Here is a 22,196-nt window from a genome sequence, read left to right on the forward strand (position 1 = left end):
CTCTTACTATCGCAAGCTCACTCAAATCAACTAAACATGTTGTACAGAACCGCCCTCGCCGCTAGGAGATCACCCATCTCCCTTAAACCCATCGTAGCTACTGTGAGTGTTACCTCTCCTATCCCATTGCTTACAAGCTCATCGCGAAGTATGAAGCCATGTTGCTGACACCATATTATGATCAGAGACTCTACGCAACGGGTCCCAATCCTGCTACTCCACCTTCAAGTGGACCAGGTGGACCAGCCGGATCAGCAGGAACGGACAGTAAGTCCATTCCCATCAGTGTTCAAGCTATTTTCCCGTATACATCGATTGAGCTGACCTTCTTTGTCTTCTTCTTGTGTGGTGTGGTATGGTGTAGCTCAATCGAACAATACACTTCTATATGGCGGAGGAGCAGTCGCCCTCATCGGATTAGGATACTATTTCTTCGGCGGAGGATCCACCAATGCTAGAGCTAGTCAATCGCTCAAATCTGCTGAAGCGCCGTTGAAACAGGCTGAACTTTATACTAAAGGAGCAGCCGATCGAGCTGAGGGTAAGGTGAGTGCACTCTTACGACTTGCTTATATATCTACTCAAGCACCTTTGAGGAGAGCTGACAAATCGATATGTTCTGTTTCTTTTGGTAGGCCGCAGAATTGACGGGTAAAGCTAAAGGGCAATTTGAAGAAGCTAAAGGAGAAGTAAAGAAAGCTTTCAAGTAAAGAGGGTGTATGGAACGAAAGAATGGATGAACAGGTTGGACTGAATATTGAATTTTGATGGGAAGGGAAGTGAAAGAAACGAATATGATTGTAATGATACAATTTAATCAAGAAATCCTGAACAACGATAACGAGTAGGATGAAATTCGATGTATTATTTTAAGGAGAAAGCTCAGTGCATGTATCGTATCGTATGATGTATCATATCACAGTAAGATCCATCTTTCGTTCTCTAAGTACTACGGGTATCTCACTAAAGATAGCATGGTGATTGTTTCACTAACATACATCGTAGTCTCCACGATAAACTCCTACTTACCATCACATATCTTCCACTACTCATGACAGACATGTTCTCGTATACATCTCCTATGTGCCCATTCATCCCCTTCCTTACCTCGAAATAGATCAGCCATAAAGCTATTGATACTCTGTTTACCACTAACTCCATGTTCCCTCTCGTCAAGTTGAGCCAGACCTACATGACAAGATCAAATGTTATTCGTGTGCAGTATCGTCAACACATCGATACAATACTCATATCTTGTATGCATACTGTTCATAATCTCCAAGATTCAGTATTACTCACGTTGAAACGTTTTTCTGAGATTGGTAACAGTCAAATATCTAAATTCCAACATGACTTCACAAGTGACCCTAGCGATATTATCGAACATTATCCTCTTGGGACCCGACTTGGAAGAATGAGATAGTGAAATGGTGATTATGTTGTTCAGTAGAGCTTGTTCACTATTTCGTCCAAATCATAATCAGCCTCATTTGGTTCTCCAGATTTGGGGAAGCTGATCGGAACGTATAAGGATGATAACCCACAGTTTTACCAAATCGCTCTTGTAAGCTTTTTCATAATTCATAGAAGTATCGCTCGAAGTATATGGACAGATAGTGATCAATCCTTCGAGGTAATGTCGAATGGCCTGTTCGTGTTTACCATTCTTACCGGCTCTACACACATCCATGGAAGAAGCTGACGTCAGCTCAGAGGTACTTATATTGGAAACATATTATCCTATGTGTTTGATCAGTGGGATCTTTCTGTCCTCCGGACATATCCAATACAGCGTATGACGTGATTTGGAATGAGAAGGATAGGCGATATTGAAAAGAACTTACAAATTACCTTTAATCTTCCACCCTTCACCCTCTTTCACACTTTCCTCCAATCCCTTCATCGTCCCCATACCATTCTCCTTCTTCTTGAGTAATTTACCTAACAAAGATGAATTTGCCCCAGATCTGCTGTCAAGGGAATGTTTCATGAATCGAATCATCTTGATTAATTCGCATTTGACATATTCCTCGTGGAATTGAATCGCTCGGATGTAATGGTGTTCGATCTATTTAGGACCTTCCAAAGCAGCTTGGAAGGATCTACAGAGTCAGTCGGTCAAGGCATGAACGAGATCAGTCAAATGTCATTCTCAATAGAGGGGAGAAAATCAACACGTACAAAACAACTTGCATCCTACATTCCTTGCCTCTCGCCACAACCTCCCCATAACTCATCTCTACATTCCATCCTTCCCATATTCTCTTGTTTATTTCATCCTGGGGAAGAAAATGGTTATACCAATATAGAGTTTCGATGGGATCTTCGCCACCTAGCAATGCTTGAGGTAAGACAAGCGAGGGGTCGATGATTTTAGGTGAATGAGGGTCTTTTCGGTGGCCGTTGGGAGGGGAAGAGGATTGGGGTGATTTGCCGTTGAATATTGGTATGGGCATCGTATCAGCCGTTGAGTGAGTAAGGTCGAGGAAGGGGGTTAGACCTCTTTAGGATATTGTCGGGAGGTGGTGAATACTGTATCGCAGGAGACGGAGGAGAATGAACGCTTGAGAGAAGAGAATGTCAGTATGAATGGTCAGAGGATATATATTGAGTGATTAGTAAAGATATTCGGAGAAGGAAAGAAGACATGGGTGGGAGCATCGAGTCAAGGTGTAAGTGATTTATGATGGATACCATCCTTTGATTCTACTGTGTATCCCTCCCTTGTCCTTTGATTCTCGACTGAGCACAGACAATCAAGTCAATGTCTCTTTTGCCAGTGACGGGTAACAGATAAGCTAAAATCCTCTCTTTTGGTCAAAAATCGATAAAGCATCATATATCTTATCATATATCCCATGAACAGATCATCACGTACAATGTAAAACTTGGAAATACCATTATAACGTACAGTAGAGTTTCATATCATATTGTCCTTGTTTACAGCTCATTCTGAGATACCCAAACCCAAAGCATCTACAAACTCGAAAATCCTCTCGTAGGCTTCTTTGGCGGTTCTATGGAAATTAATACCATGGGCCGTATCATTGATCACGACAGTCTGGAAATTATTTACAGAGGGGAACAATACCTTGGTCGTATCCAATTGAGTGGCAGGCGAATCCAAAGAAGTGATATAACAATTTGCCGAACAGAATACACAATCGTTCTCACCTGTAACTACCAACACGGGGTAGGTGTAGTTTTCTCTATCGAGGGTGAATGGGAATCCTACCGAATTTGAATACCATAAAAAGAATTACAAAACAGGACATCAGTATCAGTAGGTTGGAAATTTGATGAAGTTGTGAAAGGCAAGCCAAATAGAAGAGAAGAAAGGAAATATTGTACTGTACGAACATTGTTGGCCAAGTGTGAATTCTCCTTTGGTATCTGTAAAACTGTCCAAAGCCTCCTGAGCGTAATTTGGATAATGAAAAAACATCCAATTTGATCGTTTGTCTGAGAAGGAGTTATCACTTAATCATTTGGATAACCCGCGAACCTTTCAGGATAGGCTAGGGAAGCGATTGTCAATTGAAAAGAAAATAGAGCTGATGGACCTTCCGTGACGTTATTGGAAAATCCAGTAAGGACGATAGCGTCGAATGTGGATGGTGAAACAGCTGATACTCCTGTGAGTAAGGCTGATCCGTATGCTACCATTCACCCAAATATAATTTCATCGTCAATCGTAACATCGCGTGATTGATGTTAGATCACTTATACTTTTGGGCACTTATAATGTCCTATACCGATAATTGTCTCAAATTTCCCTATATCAGCTAACCTTCCTTCTCTAAGTGAATGGGGAATAGATATGGATTGTTGAATCTCAAATGGCATTTGAACAATGTTGGTACCGTCGGGATGAGCTGATCGTCCGACTCCCAGTCGATCGTATGATAGGGTGGCTGAAGTACACACAGCACGTACAGATCAGCCAACGTTCAACTTGCTATCTGACCAAGGTGTATCCCAAGAGTAACACACTCACCCCATCCTTTCTCAGCGGCATTCTCAGCGAAAGAATAAGTCTTGTAATCACTATCACACGTGGTAATGCAATCAGCAACATCCCATGGGTGTTGTGAGATAAAGGTATCGAATGGTACTTACTCGGCCTGAACATTCCAATACCCTGCATATCCTACCAGACCATGATGAGTTTGATCAATTCCTTCGGGTTTTCCGGATCTAGGTTGACAATATTCGAACCATAATTGATACCTCTCTTTAACCTCTATTGTCGGTGCGGCGAAAGTTTGAGATGGGAGGGTACTGCCCGCTGCGAAATATGAGATGATCTGTTCAGTCAGAGCTTGTTGGTTCTCTGGTCTATACATGGTTGCATGGATCAAGTCCACATGTCAGTCTTTGATCACAGATGATAGCTTTGGGTAATGAAGTGAGAGAAAGTAGAAGTGTGTGACTTACGGTTCACCTATCACGGACTTTAAATCGAAATTGGATGTAGTCTCTGCATAGATATCTGCGTAAAAAGTATGACATTCTGCTTGTGAATCGGACGCCGAGGTATTCTTTCGTCCTTCTATAGGAGTAGCTGCCACGCCCATCGAGGAAGCGAGGGTCAGTGAAAAGTATGAGTTGAAGGAACATATTGAGTTAGTGCGAGTGCTTGGAAATGGGATGATGATGATGAGATTAGTAAGTAGAGAATGTATCTTTTCCCTTCTTTATATGTCCACAGTGGATGCGTCCTTCGACATACACATGATTGCTAAGTGGTGTACTTCTCTGCTTCATTCGCCAAGAATGTCAATTCGTCATACACTGAGACCGAGTGGTCGGGAGAGAAGGTCTGTAGTATGTGAGTAGTGTCCAAGAGACGACATACGTCAGTGCCTGCATCAGGATGCAAAGTCTCATCAGGCGATGGATGATCCATGGTCATGATGTGAACTTCAATCTGATGAAGACGATGATGTCTTTGGACAGTCTTAACACTTGCTTTGTACAGTATTCGTTATCAGCCATCTCGGGTCACATGGGTGCCTTATCTGCCATTCCGGCGGATTGAGCAATCGAATGCACTGCAATTAGCGCAAAAGCTTAATTGGGTGAATTCACTTCCCAGCTACTAATTATAATTTACTAACAGCTGCGGACATGACATTTGATAGCATACAGGTTACATCAACATCTGGACAGTGATCCATACCACGACTCTTCTCATTATCCGACACCATCGACGATACCTCACTTGTGACATCTCAGTCGTACTTCGTTTGCCAAGCCCATCAGACCAAAACGTTGATCTTCCCTTGCCTTGAGTCATCCTCCACTTTTTTACGCAATTCAACTTCACACCTTCCTACAGGTTACTTCCAACAATCTCAGCACTCCAATACCTCACTCAGTACTACAACAGTCATCACTCTTCGAAGCAAGTAAGGTGCCTACAGTTTGCAGTGGATTTCGGTCAGGTATTGGAGATATCCGCACGTTCAGAAGAACTTCCAGCGGACACGTTCAATCACCGACGAAAGGTGGAAGGAGCGACTGAGCTCGTCGAAGTGAACCTTGCGTGAGGTCACTGCTTATAGACAATAATGGAGGGATTGAGACGTCCGAGGTCTGTCGTGTGCCTGACCTTCGGTGAGTCTATCCACACCTCTGCAGGAGGAGGAGGAGGTGAAACATACCTAGTCTATACTGACGAGCCACTCATATAATATATATTTAGGTCTTTTACTTGGTTTGACTATAATATCACTCCATCTCTCACCTACCGCCAGAGAATATGCAGTGAGTGTCGTATCTGCATACATGACGAGTGATAGTTCCAAGCTTCATTCACTGACGGACTCGTTTCGATCTCACACCGACGTACAGTCCGATAAACTCCCTCCGTTATCCATCCCAAAAATATTCTCCAAACCCTCTTCACCCATACCCCCAATTTCCCCATCACCATTCTCACCTTCCATCCACTCAACACCTATCGACACTTCTCCACAGTCTACTTCTCCCGATCCACGCATAAGCCAGACAAGGTATCTAGGGGGTGTACCGGGTCATCAAGTCTTTCAGAATCTATGGATTAAGAATCAGACTTTTTATGTTTTGAATACTCGAAGAAAGACTATACCAGGTATGAGCAGGGTGGTCAGTGGAGATACCCTTTGGGAGGTTGTGAGGGATCCTGAGGATCTGGAAATGAAGGGTGCAGAAGATGCTTTGGTCCTAGAAGGATCCACGAGTGAGTGTCAAGCACCGGGGTGCTCTCGATCATACCTCATGATATTCTGTATCTCCGTATCTCCCATCTTCATAATCACCTTGAAGGAAGACTGATTTGACTTATCCACCATATCTAGTATTCATCAACGACGGAGCCAAGACAGACATGTGGCATTTCCTATCCTCCTATTATCCCTTCATCGCCGAAGTATTCCTAGGCTCTATAACAGCGTTGGCTTCTGTACCCGCACCGATGGAGCTGGTCGAACAAGTCAGACCAGGTATAGAAGTTCCAAAAGTGCCGAAGAGAGTGGTGATACCGTGGAAAGCTGCCGAAGGATGGAGGGACGAGGAAGGGATGAATGAATTAGTACTCAAAGGTGTCTTTGGAGAAGGTGAGTTGTGCTTGCAATTTTGTTATACGAGTTGAGCTGCCTTGTTATTGAAAGACCTAATGGGAAGTACGCTAATCCATCGCTCTTGAATACTATAGCCAACCTCATCGAGCCCTATCAGTGGAGCATGCTTAATGATGAATCGCAATCTCATCAAGGATGGATCTTCCTCGAGCGGGGTGAGTTGTACTCCTTCTTTCAAGAGCAATTATCGACGTCAGCTTCGCAGTCTTATGTGCACTATGACATCTACTGACTCTAGTGAGCTGGATGGATCTATAGTCGTCATAGCAGACCGATGGGCTTCACACCGACACAACCCCCTCTCAGACTCCCTCAATAAGATGGCAGCTTCGATATTCTCCCGGCCACATCCCCCATTCTTCTTCACCCCTATACGAGAAGCGTTCTTATCCCACTTACAGATCCCCCTACCATCCAATCGCATAGATCCTCAGAGAGCCCTGAAAGGTCTACCGAAGATTGTGTATGTAGATAGACAGAATACGAATAGGAAACTTAGCCCCGAAGGACATAAGGAATTGTCGGTGGTACTGGGCGAGATCGAGTCAATTGGGAAAGCCACGGTGGGACACAAGAAGTTGGGGAAACTGGGTGGGAGGGAGAAGGTTGAGGCGGTACATGATGCTGATGTGAGTTGGATTACCGGATCTTAAGTATTAGCCTTGGTTCATCCTGACCTGATTACCATAATGTGTGTTAGATCCTTATTGGGGTACATGGTGATGGTTTGACTAATCAACTGTGGATGCCTGAAGGTGGAATAGTGATTGAGGTGAGTCAATCACTTCTGTTATCCCAGTTCATAGACTATCTCGCCTGGTCATTTCATAACAGATGCTAACGTGCAGCCCACTTGAAATCTCATGTTAGATATTCCCTCCCAACTCTTGGTTGCCCGAACATCAGATCGTATCAGATATACTGAACCACGAATACATACCGATCGTAAGTCATCCAACCTGTTCAGCTTGATCCAGTCTTCCATTTCAGATCACTGATCATTCCCTGGACTGTACAGTGGAATGACAGAGCGATATCAAGGGAAGAATGGGATACCTTCCCCCGACAACACGGTGAACATTTATTGAACAATGGGGAGGATGTACCTGTGAGCTTTTCCCCCCTTCGAAGAATAGAGTTCCAGCTCATTTGACAGTCATACTGATATACATCTTCGTGTCGTAGCTCGATGGAACGTTTTTGAGATTATTATTAGAAGAGATAGTGCAGAGGATGACGGGGTCGTGAAGGACCTAAATTATGAGACCAACACAACTTTTCTTTCAGCCAGTAAATGTTGTACTACCACTTTCAACGCATCAAGCGATATAAGGTGAGAAGAAAACTGAAAAGGAAAGAGAAGAGTCAGTAGTAGTGGGACGATTCACAAGAATTTTATGTCATTTTGGTTTTTGGTTTTTGATGTCTTTCATTCTGGTTCTTCTGTCACTATTCGAGATTACATATAACTGTATCACCATCATGCATTGAAACGAATTAAGCATTCACAATGACATTCGCATTATTGGCTAGGTCATAATTGGTATTCTAGTACAACACGGAATGATACGATAATACAACGAATAGAATGGCTTCTAACGTAGATCAACAAGGGTTAGAAGCAAGGTGGGACTACAGTAGGAGAAGTCCAAATTATCAGCCGGAATGAACGATACAATACAATAAGTACAATGAGATGAACTTGCTGATGACCACACTTGCTGATGACCACGAATCAGAAGTATATCTCCCTGGAATAGGAGGTCGGATCGATGATAAGATCCCACCATTTCTCTGATTCCTCACTTGAACCAACCTCTCTTCAAACCATATATCAAAAGACTAATACCAATTGCCAATACTCCGAATATGAGTAGGGGAGGCAACATGTATGAACCATAGCATTTTATCTCGCTAAGAGTCCAATACAGTATGTTGTTCCATCAGCCGATAATATCCATATTCAAAATTGGATGGGCTGATAAGTGATTCTGAAATGGGATGCTCACCTGATCAAACATTCTCTCGACAATTTGGGTAAACCGGGTTTTCTTTGACCTTCGCCTGCTGTCAATGGACTACCGGAGAATGCCCGATGTTTGCCTTTCTTCGGAGAGGTAGATACGAGGGTCTGATCGTCGTCGACTGTATCTGTTGAGCCCAGTGCCGAGGTGGTAGACGAAGGAAAGGATATACGGGTGGTAGATAAACGGGAGGAGGAGGAATGATTGATATGTGGTTTACCCGTGTGGGTAGGCAGGAGGGGTTGTCGATCGGATGATGAGGACATATTGAGTGGATCTGCGAGGTCGGCGGTGGTATGATGTATAACGTTTGGGAGATACGCTCGAGATTCAGAAGTGAAATGAAGCTGGCTAGATGGGATCGTGCAGTGGGATCCAGGTTGAAGGTCGATCGTAAATCTGTGAATGGTGAAATGGTTAGTAACCGGTGACGTAGAGGATCGTACATAACCATAGCCGGTACAACTGCAAATGCAAACTGCTGTAAGTTATAATGTGCAAGCGTCCTTATTCTTGTGCTCACAGCTTGCAGTCTGACCAATACATCAACAGTCAAACCATCAGAGCATCGTCTGTTCAGAAATCTGACCATACCATGATTCAGAGATTTGACCATGAGCTCGAGCTGTGAGGATGGGAAGACCAAAGCATACATCCGTACCGAGATGCAAAATTCCTTCATATTAAGCTGACGAGATGTAGTGAGCTGATGAGAGATGGTTATATCTCGTCAGCTCATCATTCTCAATCTTGGTTGACGACCATCACAACACCACTCAACAGCTTTTTACCTTACTGACTCACACCTGTACTGAGTATATAAATGTTAATCAACATTACTGACAAAATTGACACCCTCGCTCACGTATCCATTCACTCTTATCTTACTTCGTCCTTCTAAATAACCTAAACTTGATGAACCCCTAGTCATCCGGCCATATTATGTCTTCCCGCTATATTATAGAAATCGATGATTCTGATTCCGAGGTCGAATTGATCGATATAACCTCCAGATCAACTTCGACTTCCAGCTCGACTCTAAGATCAGAAGGTGAGCCGATATCGCTTGATTTCCTCCATCAAATGCGCTGATGTATCCATACTACAGACGAGAATATCAAGAAACGGAAGAGGGAGAGTACGATCGAGGTGATATCGTCAGACGATGATGAAGAAAATGAAGAGATAAGGACTCAGTTGAGAGAATTATCCGTGCAAGTAGGTAAAACATCTCGTCAGCTTCGTTTAAGAGACCATGACTGGTCAAAACCGCTCATACTCGGATAGGTAGAATCAGTCAGCTCGAAAGGAAAACAGAAAGCTGCTTCCAGCTCTTCATCTGCGACTACACCTTCCAAGAGGCATAAACCTCGTAGATCAAATCAACCTTCGACCTCCCCTTCCGAGCACGACCAGGGTCGTCATCATTTCCAATCTCAAACCGTCACTGGATCTCAAGAATATTTAAAATTCCGCTTGACATGGGTCGAAGATAACGTAGATATACCTACTGGAAAACGGATTACTCACAATATCGACGGATTTGAAGAGGACTGCACCAAGATCCATAGGAAAGGTTTTACCCACAATGATGTCCAGATCAGTGTGAGTACAGTACTCGGCGGCACGCGATGATCAAGGTTTCTGCTGACTCGTTTGATGTATGTTTATAGGTCGACGATGCAATCATACTACCTCATCATCCTCCCTTATATGCCCTCATCCGATCCATCTTCACCCTCAAATTTGACGATGCAACCATTAAAGACAAGCATTTCGCCCATGTTCATTATCTCAAATCTCCGATTTCAAACGTAAACTCAAGTAGTCGGGCTGGCGAGCTGTTCTTAAGAAATGCTCAATGTCAGGATATCCCCATCAAGCAGATATTTAAAGGAAAGAAACTCGATTTCGAGCTCATTGGCGGGATCAAGGGAATGAGAAGGGGAAACTCCAAGTATTTTTGTCAGTGAGTACGCTTAACTTCTGACCAAGTGCAATATCATAGTAACACTTGTCCCTTGCCGTAGATTTGTCGACCAACCTTCCTTGTCAACTATACGAGAACCTTTCTTCCAAGATCGATTTGATGGTTGCGATTCCTGCGCCTCTCGCCATCAAAAGCATAAATTCGATAATCCATATCTGGTCAAAACTACTCTACATCTTGGTGGCGATGAATACCATATCTACGACTTCGTTGCTATCGATCCCAAAGTCCGAGGTCGAATCTTTACCATAGGCCAGATCCAAGGCTGGAGCACAATCAATGGCGAATTGATGGTAAGAATGAGAAGACTAAAGAGGTTTGGGGAAGTTATAGGGGCCAAGTATAACGGCTTTGTGTCAAATGTGAGCTTCAATGTCTTGAACGTTCCAGCTCTTTCGCGCGACTGACTAGGTATATCATAGCACTGTTTGGTTGTCACTGACGAGTACGAGGATCATTCGGTCAAGTTGATCATGAGCAAACTATACGTACTCCCTAAGGAAGGAGATATGCAAGCTTTCGAGCGTCATAACTCATTTTTTTGTTTCGAGAGGATCACGAACCCCAACAATCCCAACGCCATTTGTGCTCTGCAAAAGCCCCTCCGAACCTGTTCACCATGTCTCGAATCCGCGAAGCAACCTCATCAAGACCTAGAAGACTGCCTCAGAGCTTGTCGCTTCACAGCGGCAGATTACTATTCCGGAGCGGGAGGGTTCATCCTTCCAGGCTTGGATATCTTCGATTGGGTATCTGCTGCGGATACTGACAAAGTGGCATGTCAGACATTGCACAATCTGAAGTAGGTCGTCCACATCGACAACATATACCTGCATCGTTCCGCTGATCAAGCTCTACAGACGAAAAGCTCCCCGGATGACAGTACACTACGGGAGAATCAGCGATATATATCAGTATACGACGAGTCGAGACTTCCGGACAGACACTCCGGAAGCTTTTCCCTCGTCTGGCTCGGTTTTTCTGATGACCGGTGGCCCTCCTTGGTATGCTAAAACTATCCCTTCAACTGGGCAATAGCAGCTGATATATGCCTCTTCCTCTTCTGTCCTGACCAGTCAAGGACACTCCAGAGTTAATCATGCCAACAATCCTTCATCGGGTAAGATTCCCGACCCAAGAAACGATGAATTGTGGGTCATGTTAGCGGAAGTCTTCCGTCTACGACCTTATGTGGTCATCATCGAAAATGTCTCTGCGTTCAAAGATGATAAGGTAGGAAACGATAGTGCATCGAGGGAGGATAACTACGGAAGAGCTGCGATGAAAGAGCTGTCTCAAAACGGGTAGGTGCTTTGCAGAATACATACTCGTGTGTCCCAAAATTGATCTCTATGACTGACTGGGTGATATATGATTTCGCAGATACGCATGTCGTTTGGGTATAATCGATTCTCGAGGTTACGGTACTCCTCAAAACCGTTTACGGACCTTCATTCTTGGTGTCAAAGTTGGATTGCCATTACCTGACTTCCCGGCACCCACTCATGCCAGTCCTAAGACTACAGCCACCGTGTTCAAGAGTGAGAAGAACGGTAACCTGAAGCCTTTCTACCTTGGTCAACGAGCTACACCTGGGACTGGTCTTCACCCTGCGGTGACCATCAAGGATGCTGTATCCGACTTTCCAGGTGAGGTTATGTAATCTCCATTTTCCTTATTGTTCGCTAATATTCCTTGTACAGCTTTCGAATACTTGCCGTGAGTGTCTAGACCGGGCTTTATCCGTTCACATCGTGAGCATACAAGAGGGGAAATGCTGAGATGATCTTGATTGTCAGTCCACCAGGTATCCCGAGAATCCCTCGTCGACCTCAGATTCCAGTTTTCGAGGGCGGAAGGGATGGTCAACAAGGGAATCATACCAGAGTCGGCTTCGCTCACAGAATACCACATGCCTCGACCCCATTGAATGACTATCAGAAGGAGAAGAGGGGGGATGCCACATCGGTGCACGACCATTATACATCTTACGTCACAGATGGTGCCAAGAAGATGTGAGTTATCAAAGTCTAGTAGTCGTCGATGAGCGAATCGCTGACAGAATGGTCATGTCTCAGCATATTCGCCTCTGCCAGGGAAGTGAAGCCTCAAGGTATGTATTTCTTTGCTCTTTATTTATACCTGAAACATTGGCACTGGCTAATGGTGTTACAGGCTGCGATCGAAGAGCCATCGGGTCAGAGGGATTCTCTACCCTTCTCACCAATTCTTCACCCGGTCAAAAGGGTACCGCTGTGATCCACTATTCGGTCAGTGTCATGTTGGACTGATCAAAAGATTCCTCACTGATCTGCAACGTTTCGTGATCAGCAAGATCGAAAGTTCACGATCGCAGAAAGAAAGAGAGCGATGGGTTGGCCCGATTGGCATCGTTTGGCTGGTACACCCTTAGACCAGGATAGGCAGACTGGAAATGGTGTCTGCTTCGAGTCGGTCCAAGCTATCTATATGGCTTTGGTGAAGGAGATCATCTTACCTTGGTGGATCGAAGGGGGTAGACCGACGGAGAATGTTTTCGAGAAGTTCAAAATGGATCATCCGTGAAACCTTTCATGAGATCTTTGAGCGATATTCCGAGCATCCCATTACACCATAATCTGGCATCAACCTATACCTACCTCTCATCGTCTAAAATTCTCAATTCAAAGCCCTTCTATTCTAATCTTTTCGATCTCATATCTTCAATACATGACGGAACTCAAACTGGATATGTTACATACAACAATCATGAAGGATCTATAGAATCTATAATATCATCTATTTCCATCATCCAGACCGTGACTTCCTTTGCAATTCTATTCCAAACCTTGATTTACTAGAAACCAAGGTATGCATTCATGCTTTCTCCTGCTGTTCGTCCGCTATGCGGTTTCCTTGAAGATTATTTGAATTCCGAGGGGAATCCTTGACCTCCAAAGCGGGAGGATCTTCGAAGTATATATCAGGCTTGTCATTCCACTTCTTGAAGAAATACACCAATATCTGAGCTACAGCAACTTGTTGACCTATAGCGATGTGATACACCATTCAGATTGAGGTCTATACCCTGCTACTAAGGGTAGAAGTAAATCCTTCACTCACCTTGATATAACACCAGAGGAATCGATAAGATAGCTTTCTGCTGTTCTGGGAATCCACCATACAAGATACTCAACGTGGGAGCACCCACTACCATCCCTTTGGCCACTGCACAAAAGCATATCGCAGTAGATTCTCTTTTGTTGAACCTGAATGATTGTATATTCACAAACCTTCTCCAGAAACTCCGCTTGGAGGATGCTCCGGTATTGATATGTATGTTTGATGGTGAAGTCGGATGAGAGAAAGGTAATCGAGTGAGGAAAACGCAAAGTAAAGTGAATACTCCGTATAATCCCAAATTCAGAAATACAAGGAATATTATAGATGATGCTGATACTGCTTCGAATGCTTGGGCTCTGAATTGAGTAGAGAATACGGACCTGCAAATGTTGTAGGTACAGTTTTACTGTTAGTCCACGAGATGTTGTTAATAGAGATTAGGGAGTTTGACTCACCATATGAGTAAGAGGAGGAAAAAAGTTGATATTTTGGCTATTTTGAATTTGGTTGATACCCATTTAGTCTGTTTTGGAAATATGCTAATTGTTACCACAGCAATTTATCAGCATTCAATCATGTCTGATAGATTGAGGTTGTACACCTCAACGGTGGATAGTCATGATTCAACTTACTTCTGGATGATCTGACCAACGAACTATCACCGATATCTTCTGATCAGCTCAAATATCACGTACGTATTGAGATTCATTCTGTCACCCGGTTTGATTGTTTGCTGTCATTGTCAGACTCACGAGTGGAACGAATATAGCCAGACCTATCTGTTTAGCCAGCTGCCTGTAAATCTCCTTCAACCCATCCGCTGTTGATCCCCCTCCATCCTTGGCAATGGGTTTACCGAACGACCAAGTATCCGAAGAGAAGAACAGGGAACATAGTAAAGGCGTGATGAATGTACCGAGTAAGTTTCCTGCCGGGGTTTGTTTTATTCGTATTAGTAAAGTGATATTTTATGGTAAGTTGGGATAAGAGAAAGACGTTGAACATACCAATACAAACTTCGATCGTTGCACTCTCCGTACTACCTCCTGCAGCTCTCGTCATAGTGATATTCGAAGCAACCGTCGTAGGCATAACTCCCATAACTACCAATCCAGCTAACACATATCTATCTATATTCCCATGTGAGGCATTGACTATATTCACAATTGCAAATACGACAGCGGGGAAAAATAAGAAGCTGAACAATTGAGTGAAGAGGTGTAATTTCCAATTACGCAATTGGACATATAAAGATTTGGTAGAGAGGGTCAAACCTGTGATGAGAAATATAATGGCGATAGCACCGTATTTGATCGAGTACTCGGAGCGGATAACTGATCGAATCACATAGGAATATATATGTATGTCAGCATCCGCATCCGACTGGCTGAATCCAGTCTTGTAATCCAGTCTTGTAACGGCATGTTTGTAGCTTGCTACCTTAAAACTCACCACCTCCGTCCGCAGCTACGTTTGGGAATCTCCATGCTAATACTATCGATACTCCTATCCCGATGAGAAACCAATTATCTAACAGAAATCCTAAAATTTTGTAAGGGTGATACCACTTCTTCTTCCCCTTTACTTCATTTTGATGATCAGCTGGGTCGCGTTTCCCGGCCGTCAGAGGTGGGAGGCGAGGTGGATCCTGGTTATTCATGTTGAAGCTATCGAAAGAGACATGAAGAAGAAGGCTTGGCGGATGTTACAGACAGGCTATAATCGATCGTACTTTCGGTTGTTCACGTCCATTCGTCCATGCCTGTCATCTAGAGTGTATGTAACAAATATAGTTACGGATTCATTGATATGTCACAGACGGTATTGAAGGATCGAAGAGATGACATCTCATGACGAAAAAAGTCGAGATCTCTTCACTCGAGTGAATCTCGGATCTGGCCGGCCTACCCCGAACCAAACAAGCGCTTCTTGAATTTGAGCTACTTGTACGCTCATCAATACAGTATATCCAAGACATCATGATGAATGCATTATGCGTTATCCTACTCATACGTTATGATACATATTGTGTCTCTCTTTATGCTATTTACAATGTTCATTTACCAGGTGGCGGTGGTGGGGATGTCGATGCGGGCGGGGGCAATTCTGATCCTTCGTTATCTTTCTCAGGCAATTCAGGCGAAAGCGTCTCTTTGGCAGGTATCGCTGGAGGTTCTTCTTTTTCCTCGTCTCCTTTTTCTGGCAGTGGCGGTACTTCTGAAGAAACCTCTGTCGATTGAATAGACTCCGGCTGATTGGCAGGGGGTTCCTTCGTTTCTTCCGGTGGGACGGCCCCCTCACCAATTACATCTTCCTTCTTTTCACCAACGACGCCTTCACCCCCATTGACTTCCACCTCATCTGATTTCGTGTCGCCCTCCTTTTCCATATTTTTAGCAGATCCAGTCAGACCTGCACCATCCTCATCCACTTCATCATCCGCTCCATCCTGATCTTTCTCATCTTCCACTCCCTCATCAACAGACGATGGACCTTTCTGAGATCCGTTCCTTCTCAGAAACCCACTCATAGCCTGTCCAATAGGTTTCCGCGGGGTGGGTTTCTCCTTAACCAAATTCTCCAACTTGCTCACTTCTTTGCCTGATTCAGATAATGGAGTTAGACGGATCGAAATCAACGCTACGTCTTGCAACATCCTGGTCATTCCCATATAACAACGATCAGTCAACAATGCATTCCATAATAGCGAAAGCCAAACTCACCTCTTCTTAGCTTCTTCACTCTTGAACTCGATTTTACCGTACTCTTCACTTAGACGATGTACGATCGCACTTATCACTTCTGACATTACGGCCTAGACACGTAGCCGTACATCAGCGACCTGTCTCTCCAATATATCTATCAAAGGGTGGGAAAAAGAGCTCACATCTACTGTAGTCGCAGCAAGATACTTCGACAACACCTTGTGTAGAGTAGCAGTCTCTTTCACCAACATCTCTGCGTAAGGTCTTGGACCATCTTTGGAGGGAGTAGCTTCCCAATCGATTTCCTGAATCAGGGTGATCAACAGTAAGCTTGCGAATCGATGGAAGTACACATATCGTTAGGCAGCTTACTCGTAAGGATCCGACATGTACGGCCAATCGATCAGACATGATAGCCACCAATTTAGCGTGAATTTCATTTTGATGTTCTTGATAATCCTACGCAAAGCAATGCAAGGTAGGTTAGCTGATGCACACATCTCGATGTCTAACGCATTAGCTTACTCTTTTGAGCTTGTCAAACTCGGTCAGCATGACTGCCTGTTTCGGACTTAGATGTCTTCTGACAAATTCGCGTATGTAAGGTATAAGGGATATTATAATGGATAGCGACCGAGAGGCGAGTGCTATTATGGATATATCATATCAGCTGGTTCTCCTGTCGTTGGTCTTGTCAACTGATCGTGTACGACGTACCTAGATGTTTGGCTGTGATGTTCTTCAATCCCGCAGATCTCATCGCGCCAGCACCTAAGACAACCTGACAAGTACGGGAGTTGAATGACTAACACATTGATGCAATTAGCAACCATCTCTCTAAATGGACATCATATCCATGAGGTTCAATCATATGGTCGGCGATAATCGCGGAGGGTTTTGTACACACCTTTAGGAATTCAATGATCCTAGACATGACATCGGTAACCACCAATTCCAGATTGATAACGATCTTCAAGTAATCTCCTAGCAATACCAAACTTTCCGAAGTAGCTTTAACGACGAAATAACTCTTATCTTCAATATCAACCTGTTTCTTCGTCGATACTTCGCTCGCTAATCCATTTTCTGCGGGCTGCGATGGAGGAGGGATGGTACATTCCTGGGGATCAGACACAGCCGATTGAATAAGGAGATTGACGACATGCTGGACATTCGGTAATACATCGATCTGAGTCCATTGTTCTTCTTCAACCAACTTGGCGGATTTGGTAAGTCGGATGGCATGGTATGTAACAAGGAATGATCGGGCCTATAAAGGTGGACAAAGGAATATAAACATTAATAAAGCTCAATCACAATCGCCGGGGATAGGGATGAAATGGGCTGCGATCACAAGGGCTTTGGGAGAATGCAATGAGACACTCACCTGAGAAGCTGTGACACCCCTCAAACCAACGATCATCTTCCCACCGATCTTCTCAGTATTAAGTATAAACTCCCAATTCTCCCTGAAGATCTCTACGAACTCTTCCAATCCCAATGAAGCGTGTTGTTCGGCTCTTACTGCTAGGATCTTGGATGCACGCGTATGGGCAAGTTCACATCCTGATACTATCGCATCATTCAAGTCTGGTATACTAGGTTCAGCGGGTGACGTAGACGATGAAGGGAATTGCGATATTGATAACTTAGGTAATGAACTGTTTCCATTGCCGAGGTCAGCCTGAGATCACTTCAAGATGATAAGCGAAGAAATGGCCCACATGATAGATTCCAGTATCCTTTTGATCTCTCCGCCAACCTCCTGCGAAAGCTTTATCCTAGATATCAAAGATCCGTACATCTGCGTTGAGAGAAGGAGGAAGGAAGAGTGATCCATCGCTTGTAGCGATTGTGCCAGACTCGCTCTGCGTATCGTAAAATATATCAGCTTCTTTGTTTATCATGGACGACATGGCATTAGCTCACCCTCTGGCTTCAGGTGGTTTATCGCTATCCTCATCATCCTGCTGTCCTACTGGTAGATGCTATAATATGACAGCGTCAATACTTACTCCCGACGCGCTTTGATATCACCCTTTGGCTAGACTGCACTTACATTCCTCGACCCCTCTCTTATACTGACAGTAACCGCATCTCTCCATACGTTATCCACCAAATTCACTTTCCCGCATCTCACTAATCCAGTCAATATAGGTTCGACAGTAATTTTAAATACCGATTTATCCAATCCTTCTTCATTCTCTTTGGAAAGTATCGACAAAAGATAAGCCGACAGGGCATTTTCCAACTGAGTTGCTATTTTGTTCGTCAAGTCATTTATCGTTGTTGGCAAGGTCGACAAGGCAGGTAAAGTTGATAAAGCTAGTATCTCCTTCTCTTTCTGTTCTTCTTGATCTCGGGATTTGGAGGAGGGTAGGTTGAATTTATTCCACCATTTAACAATATCTTCCAAATAACTTAAACTTCCTGACCAATCTTCTTCATCGACCAATCTCCTTAACACCCCCACTTCCTCCTTCAGTTCACTTATATACCCTAAATTCTTATCTATAATCTTCAAATTATGTAGATCGTCCTGTTTCTCAATAACCTTCAAACCCTTCTGCGCCTGCTTCTCATTTATACCTTTCAGAGAATCCTGCAACTGTTTGATATTTTCAAGACACGAGTTGGATTCGGAATTCAGATCTTGTAAATTGGTTAAAGCAGAGAAGAACGAATTTGATTTTTTAGATATCTCCAGTATCAAATGACGTTCTAAGATGTCTAAGTATGTCGATAAGGTATCTTGTAACCCCTCGTTGACATTGTCCGGTAAACTATCTCCCAAGCTTAAGTTGATATTTGAAGAAGAGGGGGAGGTAGATGAAGATGATATTAGGTCAGACCATGTTGAAGGATTTGAAAGGTTGAATTGTGGATCAAAGAACATTGACGGTATACCGTCCAAAGAAGGTAGATCACCTGCAGGTACGTTGAGGTCATTAGGGTTACTTGATGTTGGATCAAATTCACCCAATGAAGGTGATTTGATCCTATCTGGATCTGATGGTGATGCGGACGATTGAGAAGCGATGAAAGCGTCGTATAGAGGTGTGATAGATTGCAAGTATGGATCGTAGTGTGAAGGAGGAGGAGGTTTCTGCAGGATTGGAGGGGTGAATGGTAAGGGTGGTAAAGGTTTACGAGTGGACCGCAGAGGGTTGGCTTTCTTGGTAGGGTGGTTGAGAACCGTAGAGATGGCTAAGGAATCACGATCAAAAACGTCAGTCAGACTTGGGTTTTCCGCATGACCACCAGCAGCCAAGACAACGTTTATGACCAACCATTGAATCCCCTCTTTTCAACTCCATCTTCGCTCCTGGCATTAACATCCAGTTTCCAGCTGACAAGATTTAACGCTCCTCCATCTACTTTACCTATATCATAGGATGGTTCACCGAATGACGTATCGAGTATGGAAGGTGCAGTGCCATCCAGGTCGGAGAGGAACGACTCGGACGGTGGGGGAGGTGAAGATGGGGTGGGCGTAGGAACAGATGTGGGAGGTTGAGACATCTTGGCGGTGGATCGGGGATTGAATTGCCTTCAATTTTATAGTGGGCTGATAGCGGAATCAGTCCCGAAGGACACTGTGGTAAGATCGCATACAGCTCTTAGTGTGATAGTGTAGTAAGTCGTTAATGTCTGGATGAGATGTTGCCCGTGACATCTCTTTAACTACGCGCGGTGAGCTGGTGGTGGGTGAACCTGTTATGTCAATGTCAACGGGGTGATCGATGAGCCGGACCACGAGTGAACCACGTGTAAAAATCAATAACTTAGTCATTTATTTACCTCTGGACTTGTGCATTCAGTCGATGCCATGCTCCTCACTTAGCTATCTATCTGTACATGAAGTGCAGCAAAATGCGTGCATGCAGCAATGGAAATCATCAATGAAGCCCTGAACTACCGAAGCATAGCGGTTGTGAATGTCTAAAACTGATCTCGGCGACGACCCATCGACGGACGATATGAGCAATGCAGCCCAAAATACTGGTATATCATGCATGCCAAACCTCACAGCTCTATACCAACTCTAGAATACATATTTCATGATTTATTGGAATTCAGGTAAACAGAACTCTCCTGGACCGTAAGGTTTCGTTGTGAGGCTGGATGATCATCAAACATCATCAACTTGTTGATCAAACATTCGCGGTAACCAATCCGCAAGGGGTATTGGTAAGTTTACAAGAACGAAGACTCACGAAGTTAAACCAGCAGAGTTCTCGGAAGTTTGTCTATTTGATTGAGGACCAGGTTTTGGTTTTTCACCTTTTGCCAAAGTATCGAGGATCTTGATGGTTGTTTCAGGTGTGAGATCCTCATAGAATTCATCACCGATTTGCATCACTACGATCATCAGATTAGACAGTCAGTCTCGATTACTTCATCTGTCCTTTGACCGTCACTGTAGATGGTAAGTGATGACTCACTTGGAGCGTTGGAACAAGCACCCAAACATTCAACTTCGATCAAAGTGAATTTCCCGTCTTTTGTAGTTTGACCGGGGTGAATACCGAGATGAGATTCGATAGTTTCCAGAATCTTGGTTGATCCACATCCACCTAATTGACATGGAGTTGTAGTACAGAGTTGAACGAAGTTGGGAGCGACGGGTTCACGGTTGTACATGGTGTAAAAAGTTGCGACCTGATGAGTTGGAGATAATTAGTATTTTTGATCGATATATGTGAGATCATTTCTTTGTAGCTTCCGAGTACAAGCAGTATCCAATCTCCTCCTAGATATGCACCACTCTGAGTGGCTTCTGGCTGCACCCCATGACTACCTCATATTCAGATCCGCATGCTACTTCCATTCACTTTGAACCCCTTATGCACACCAACGATTCTAACTCCCCGTATCATAATGTAGAATGCAATGTTTCTCCTTCCTACCATTGACTCAATGTTTCCTTCCGTAGACCTCACGGATTTACCACAGCTAGCTTACAGGATCCTTGATCGAATCAAACCAAATGACTCACCTCGTAAACTCTCATCTTAGGCATATCCAACAACCTAGCCACCTCATTCATCACGCTGATACTTGTCCATCCCTTATTTTGTCTCTGGCCCAGATCCAATAATGGCATACATGCTCCCTTCTTGTACTGAGGTGGGTATCGGGCGATGATCTCGTTGGCTGTTTTCAGGTTCTCAGGTGTGAACTCGAATTTTATCTACAATGATCCTTATCAATTAGCCTTTCATAAGTTAAGATATGTAAAAGAAGAGAAGGTGACGTACAGATGGGTTGTTATAATCTGTATCTCGGTGCTGTAGAATCGTGATACAACGTTCATCAATATCGTCAACATGTCCAAGTAGGAAAAGGATGATCAATACTCACCACAAATAGTGATTCTGACCTTCTCGAGCTGGAAGACGTGAAACCCCTTCTACCTGTTCTAGAGACAACTGCTCGGGTGGATGCGATGGCTGATCTGGCGAATGGCAATGACATGGTGAATGGTACTATGGATGGATGCAGATGAATGATGGGACTGATGCGAGTATATGATTTCACCGTATAGCTTTGTATCTGGATGACCTTTGTACGATGTTCACGATGAGTATCGTCCATGAGCCTGGTATCGTCAATACGACCTATATAATTGGACGTTTAATATTTGCAGTATCGATTTATTCCATTTTATCCGAGAACAAACAGAATGATCGGTGGCAGCCGCATCCATGTGGCCTATGGAGTCCCACAGAAATAACGGCAAAAAGTCGAG

The 22,196-nt window shown here is 43.9% G+C and overlaps 11 protein-coding genes across 11 annotated transcripts; 3 read left to right on the forward strand and 8 right to left on the reverse strand.

The window, feature by feature from the left end:
* Nucleotides 1-36: 36 nt before the first annotated feature.
* V865_003749 (uncharacterized protein) lies at nt 37-710 on the forward strand (the record flags this gene model as incomplete). The annotated part of the gene is made up of 4 exons (XM_066227538.1): nt 37-102; nt 186-267; nt 365-546; nt 636-710. The coding sequence occupies 4 exons, from the start codon at nt 37-39 to the stop codon at nt 708-710; spliced, it is 405 nt and encodes a 134-aa protein (XP_066083635.1).
* A 335-nt stretch (nt 711-1,045) lies between these two features.
* On the reverse strand, nt 1,046-2,002 carry V865_003750 (uncharacterized protein; the record flags this gene model as incomplete). The annotated part of the gene is made up of 4 exons (XM_066227539.1): nt 1,046-1,188; nt 1,300-1,460; nt 1,545-1,676; nt 1,845-2,002. The coding sequence occupies 4 exons, from the start codon at nt 2,000-2,002 to the stop codon at nt 1,046-1,048; spliced, it is 594 nt and encodes a 197-aa protein (XP_066083636.1).
* Nucleotides 2,003-2,068: 66 nt separating this feature from the next.
* Nucleotides 2,069-2,456, reverse strand: V865_003751 (uncharacterized protein; the record flags this gene model as incomplete). Its single annotated transcript, XM_066227540.1, has 2 exons — nt 2,069-2,102; nt 2,182-2,456. The coding sequence occupies 2 exons, from the start codon at nt 2,454-2,456 to the stop codon at nt 2,069-2,071; spliced, it is 309 nt and encodes a 102-aa protein (XP_066083637.1).
* Nucleotides 2,457-2,947: 491 nt separating this feature from the next.
* Nucleotides 2,948-3,445, reverse strand: V865_003752 (uncharacterized protein; the record flags this gene model as incomplete). The annotated part of the gene is made up of 2 exons (XM_066227541.1): nt 2,948-3,231; nt 3,352-3,445. 2 exons carry the CDS (start codon nt 3,443-3,445, stop codon nt 2,948-2,950), a joined length of 378 nt encoding a protein of 125 aa, XP_066083638.1.
* Nucleotides 3,446-3,480: 35 nt separating this feature from the next.
* On the reverse strand, nt 3,481-4,577 carry V865_003753 (uncharacterized protein; the record flags this gene model as incomplete). Its single annotated transcript, XM_066227542.1, has 5 exons — nt 3,481-3,659; nt 3,738-3,914; nt 3,998-4,047; nt 4,120-4,338; nt 4,438-4,577. 5 exons carry the CDS (start codon nt 4,575-4,577, stop codon nt 3,481-3,483), a joined length of 765 nt encoding a protein of 254 aa, XP_066083639.1.
* Nucleotides 4,578-5,573: 996 nt separating this feature from the next.
* On the forward strand, nt 5,574-7,871 carry V865_003754 (uncharacterized protein; the record flags this gene model as incomplete). The annotated part of the gene is made up of 10 exons (XM_066227543.1): nt 5,574-5,619; nt 5,708-5,769; nt 5,857-6,223; nt 6,342-6,599; nt 6,698-6,778; nt 6,882-7,252; nt 7,324-7,395; nt 7,494-7,568; nt 7,642-7,731; nt 7,809-7,871. 10 exons carry the CDS (start codon nt 5,574-5,576, stop codon nt 7,869-7,871), a joined length of 1,485 nt encoding a protein of 494 aa, XP_066083640.1.
* A 554-nt stretch (nt 7,872-8,425) lies between these two features.
* On the reverse strand, nt 8,426-8,913 carry V865_003755 (uncharacterized protein; the record flags this gene model as incomplete). Its single annotated transcript, XM_066227544.1, has 2 exons — nt 8,426-8,537; nt 8,633-8,913. 2 exons carry the CDS (start codon nt 8,911-8,913, stop codon nt 8,426-8,428), a joined length of 393 nt encoding a protein of 130 aa, XP_066083641.1.
* Nucleotides 8,914-9,589: 676 nt separating this feature from the next.
* Nucleotides 9,590-13,202, forward strand: V865_003756 (uncharacterized protein; the record flags this gene model as incomplete). Its single annotated transcript, XM_066227545.1, has 14 exons — nt 9,590-9,698; nt 9,756-9,865; nt 9,935-10,252; nt 10,321-10,616; nt 10,678-10,999; nt 11,060-11,439; nt 11,498-11,641; nt 11,714-11,941; nt 12,021-12,286; nt 12,341-12,356; nt 12,437-12,652; nt 12,716-12,750; nt 12,813-12,907; nt 12,969-13,202. The coding sequence occupies 14 exons, from the start codon at nt 9,590-9,592 to the stop codon at nt 13,200-13,202; spliced, it is 2,769 nt and encodes a 922-aa protein (XP_066083642.1).
* A 291-nt stretch (nt 13,203-13,493) lies between these two features.
* On the reverse strand, nt 13,494-15,399 carry V865_003757 (uncharacterized protein; the record flags this gene model as incomplete). Its single annotated transcript, XM_066227546.1, has 7 exons — nt 13,494-13,663; nt 13,740-14,119; nt 14,195-14,278; nt 14,372-14,394; nt 14,492-14,667; nt 14,747-15,073; nt 15,192-15,399. 7 exons carry the CDS (start codon nt 15,397-15,399, stop codon nt 13,494-13,496), a joined length of 1,368 nt encoding a protein of 455 aa, XP_066083643.1.
* A 396-nt stretch (nt 15,400-15,795) lies between these two features.
* On the reverse strand, nt 15,796-19,966 carry V865_003758 (uncharacterized protein; the record flags this gene model as incomplete). The annotated part of the gene is made up of 13 exons (XM_066227547.1): nt 15,796-16,396; nt 16,463-16,554; nt 16,627-16,749; nt 16,817-16,903; nt 16,970-17,091; nt 17,162-17,249; nt 17,352-17,714; nt 17,832-18,105; nt 18,169-18,312; nt 18,374-18,432; nt 18,504-19,372; nt 19,424-19,651; nt 19,735-19,966. The coding sequence occupies 13 exons, from the start codon at nt 19,964-19,966 to the stop codon at nt 15,796-15,798; spliced, it is 3,282 nt and encodes a 1,093-aa protein (XP_066083644.1).
* A 544-nt stretch (nt 19,967-20,510) lies between these two features.
* On the reverse strand, nt 20,511-21,922 carry V865_003759 (uncharacterized protein; the record flags this gene model as incomplete). The annotated part of the gene is made up of 6 exons (XM_066227548.1): nt 20,511-20,565; nt 20,662-20,806; nt 20,890-21,106; nt 21,444-21,638; nt 21,706-21,735; nt 21,809-21,922. The coding sequence occupies 6 exons, from the start codon at nt 21,920-21,922 to the stop codon at nt 20,511-20,513; spliced, it is 756 nt and encodes a 251-aa protein (XP_066083645.1).
* Between the last annotated feature and the right edge of the window lie 274 nt (nt 21,923-22,196).

The sequence above is a fragment of the Kwoniella europaea genome, chromosome 1, assembly GCF_036810445.1.
Source record: "Kwoniella europaea PYCC6329 chromosome 1, complete sequence".
NCBI lineage: Eukaryota > Fungi > Basidiomycota > Tremellomycetes > Tremellales > Cryptococcaceae > Kwoniella > Kwoniella europaea.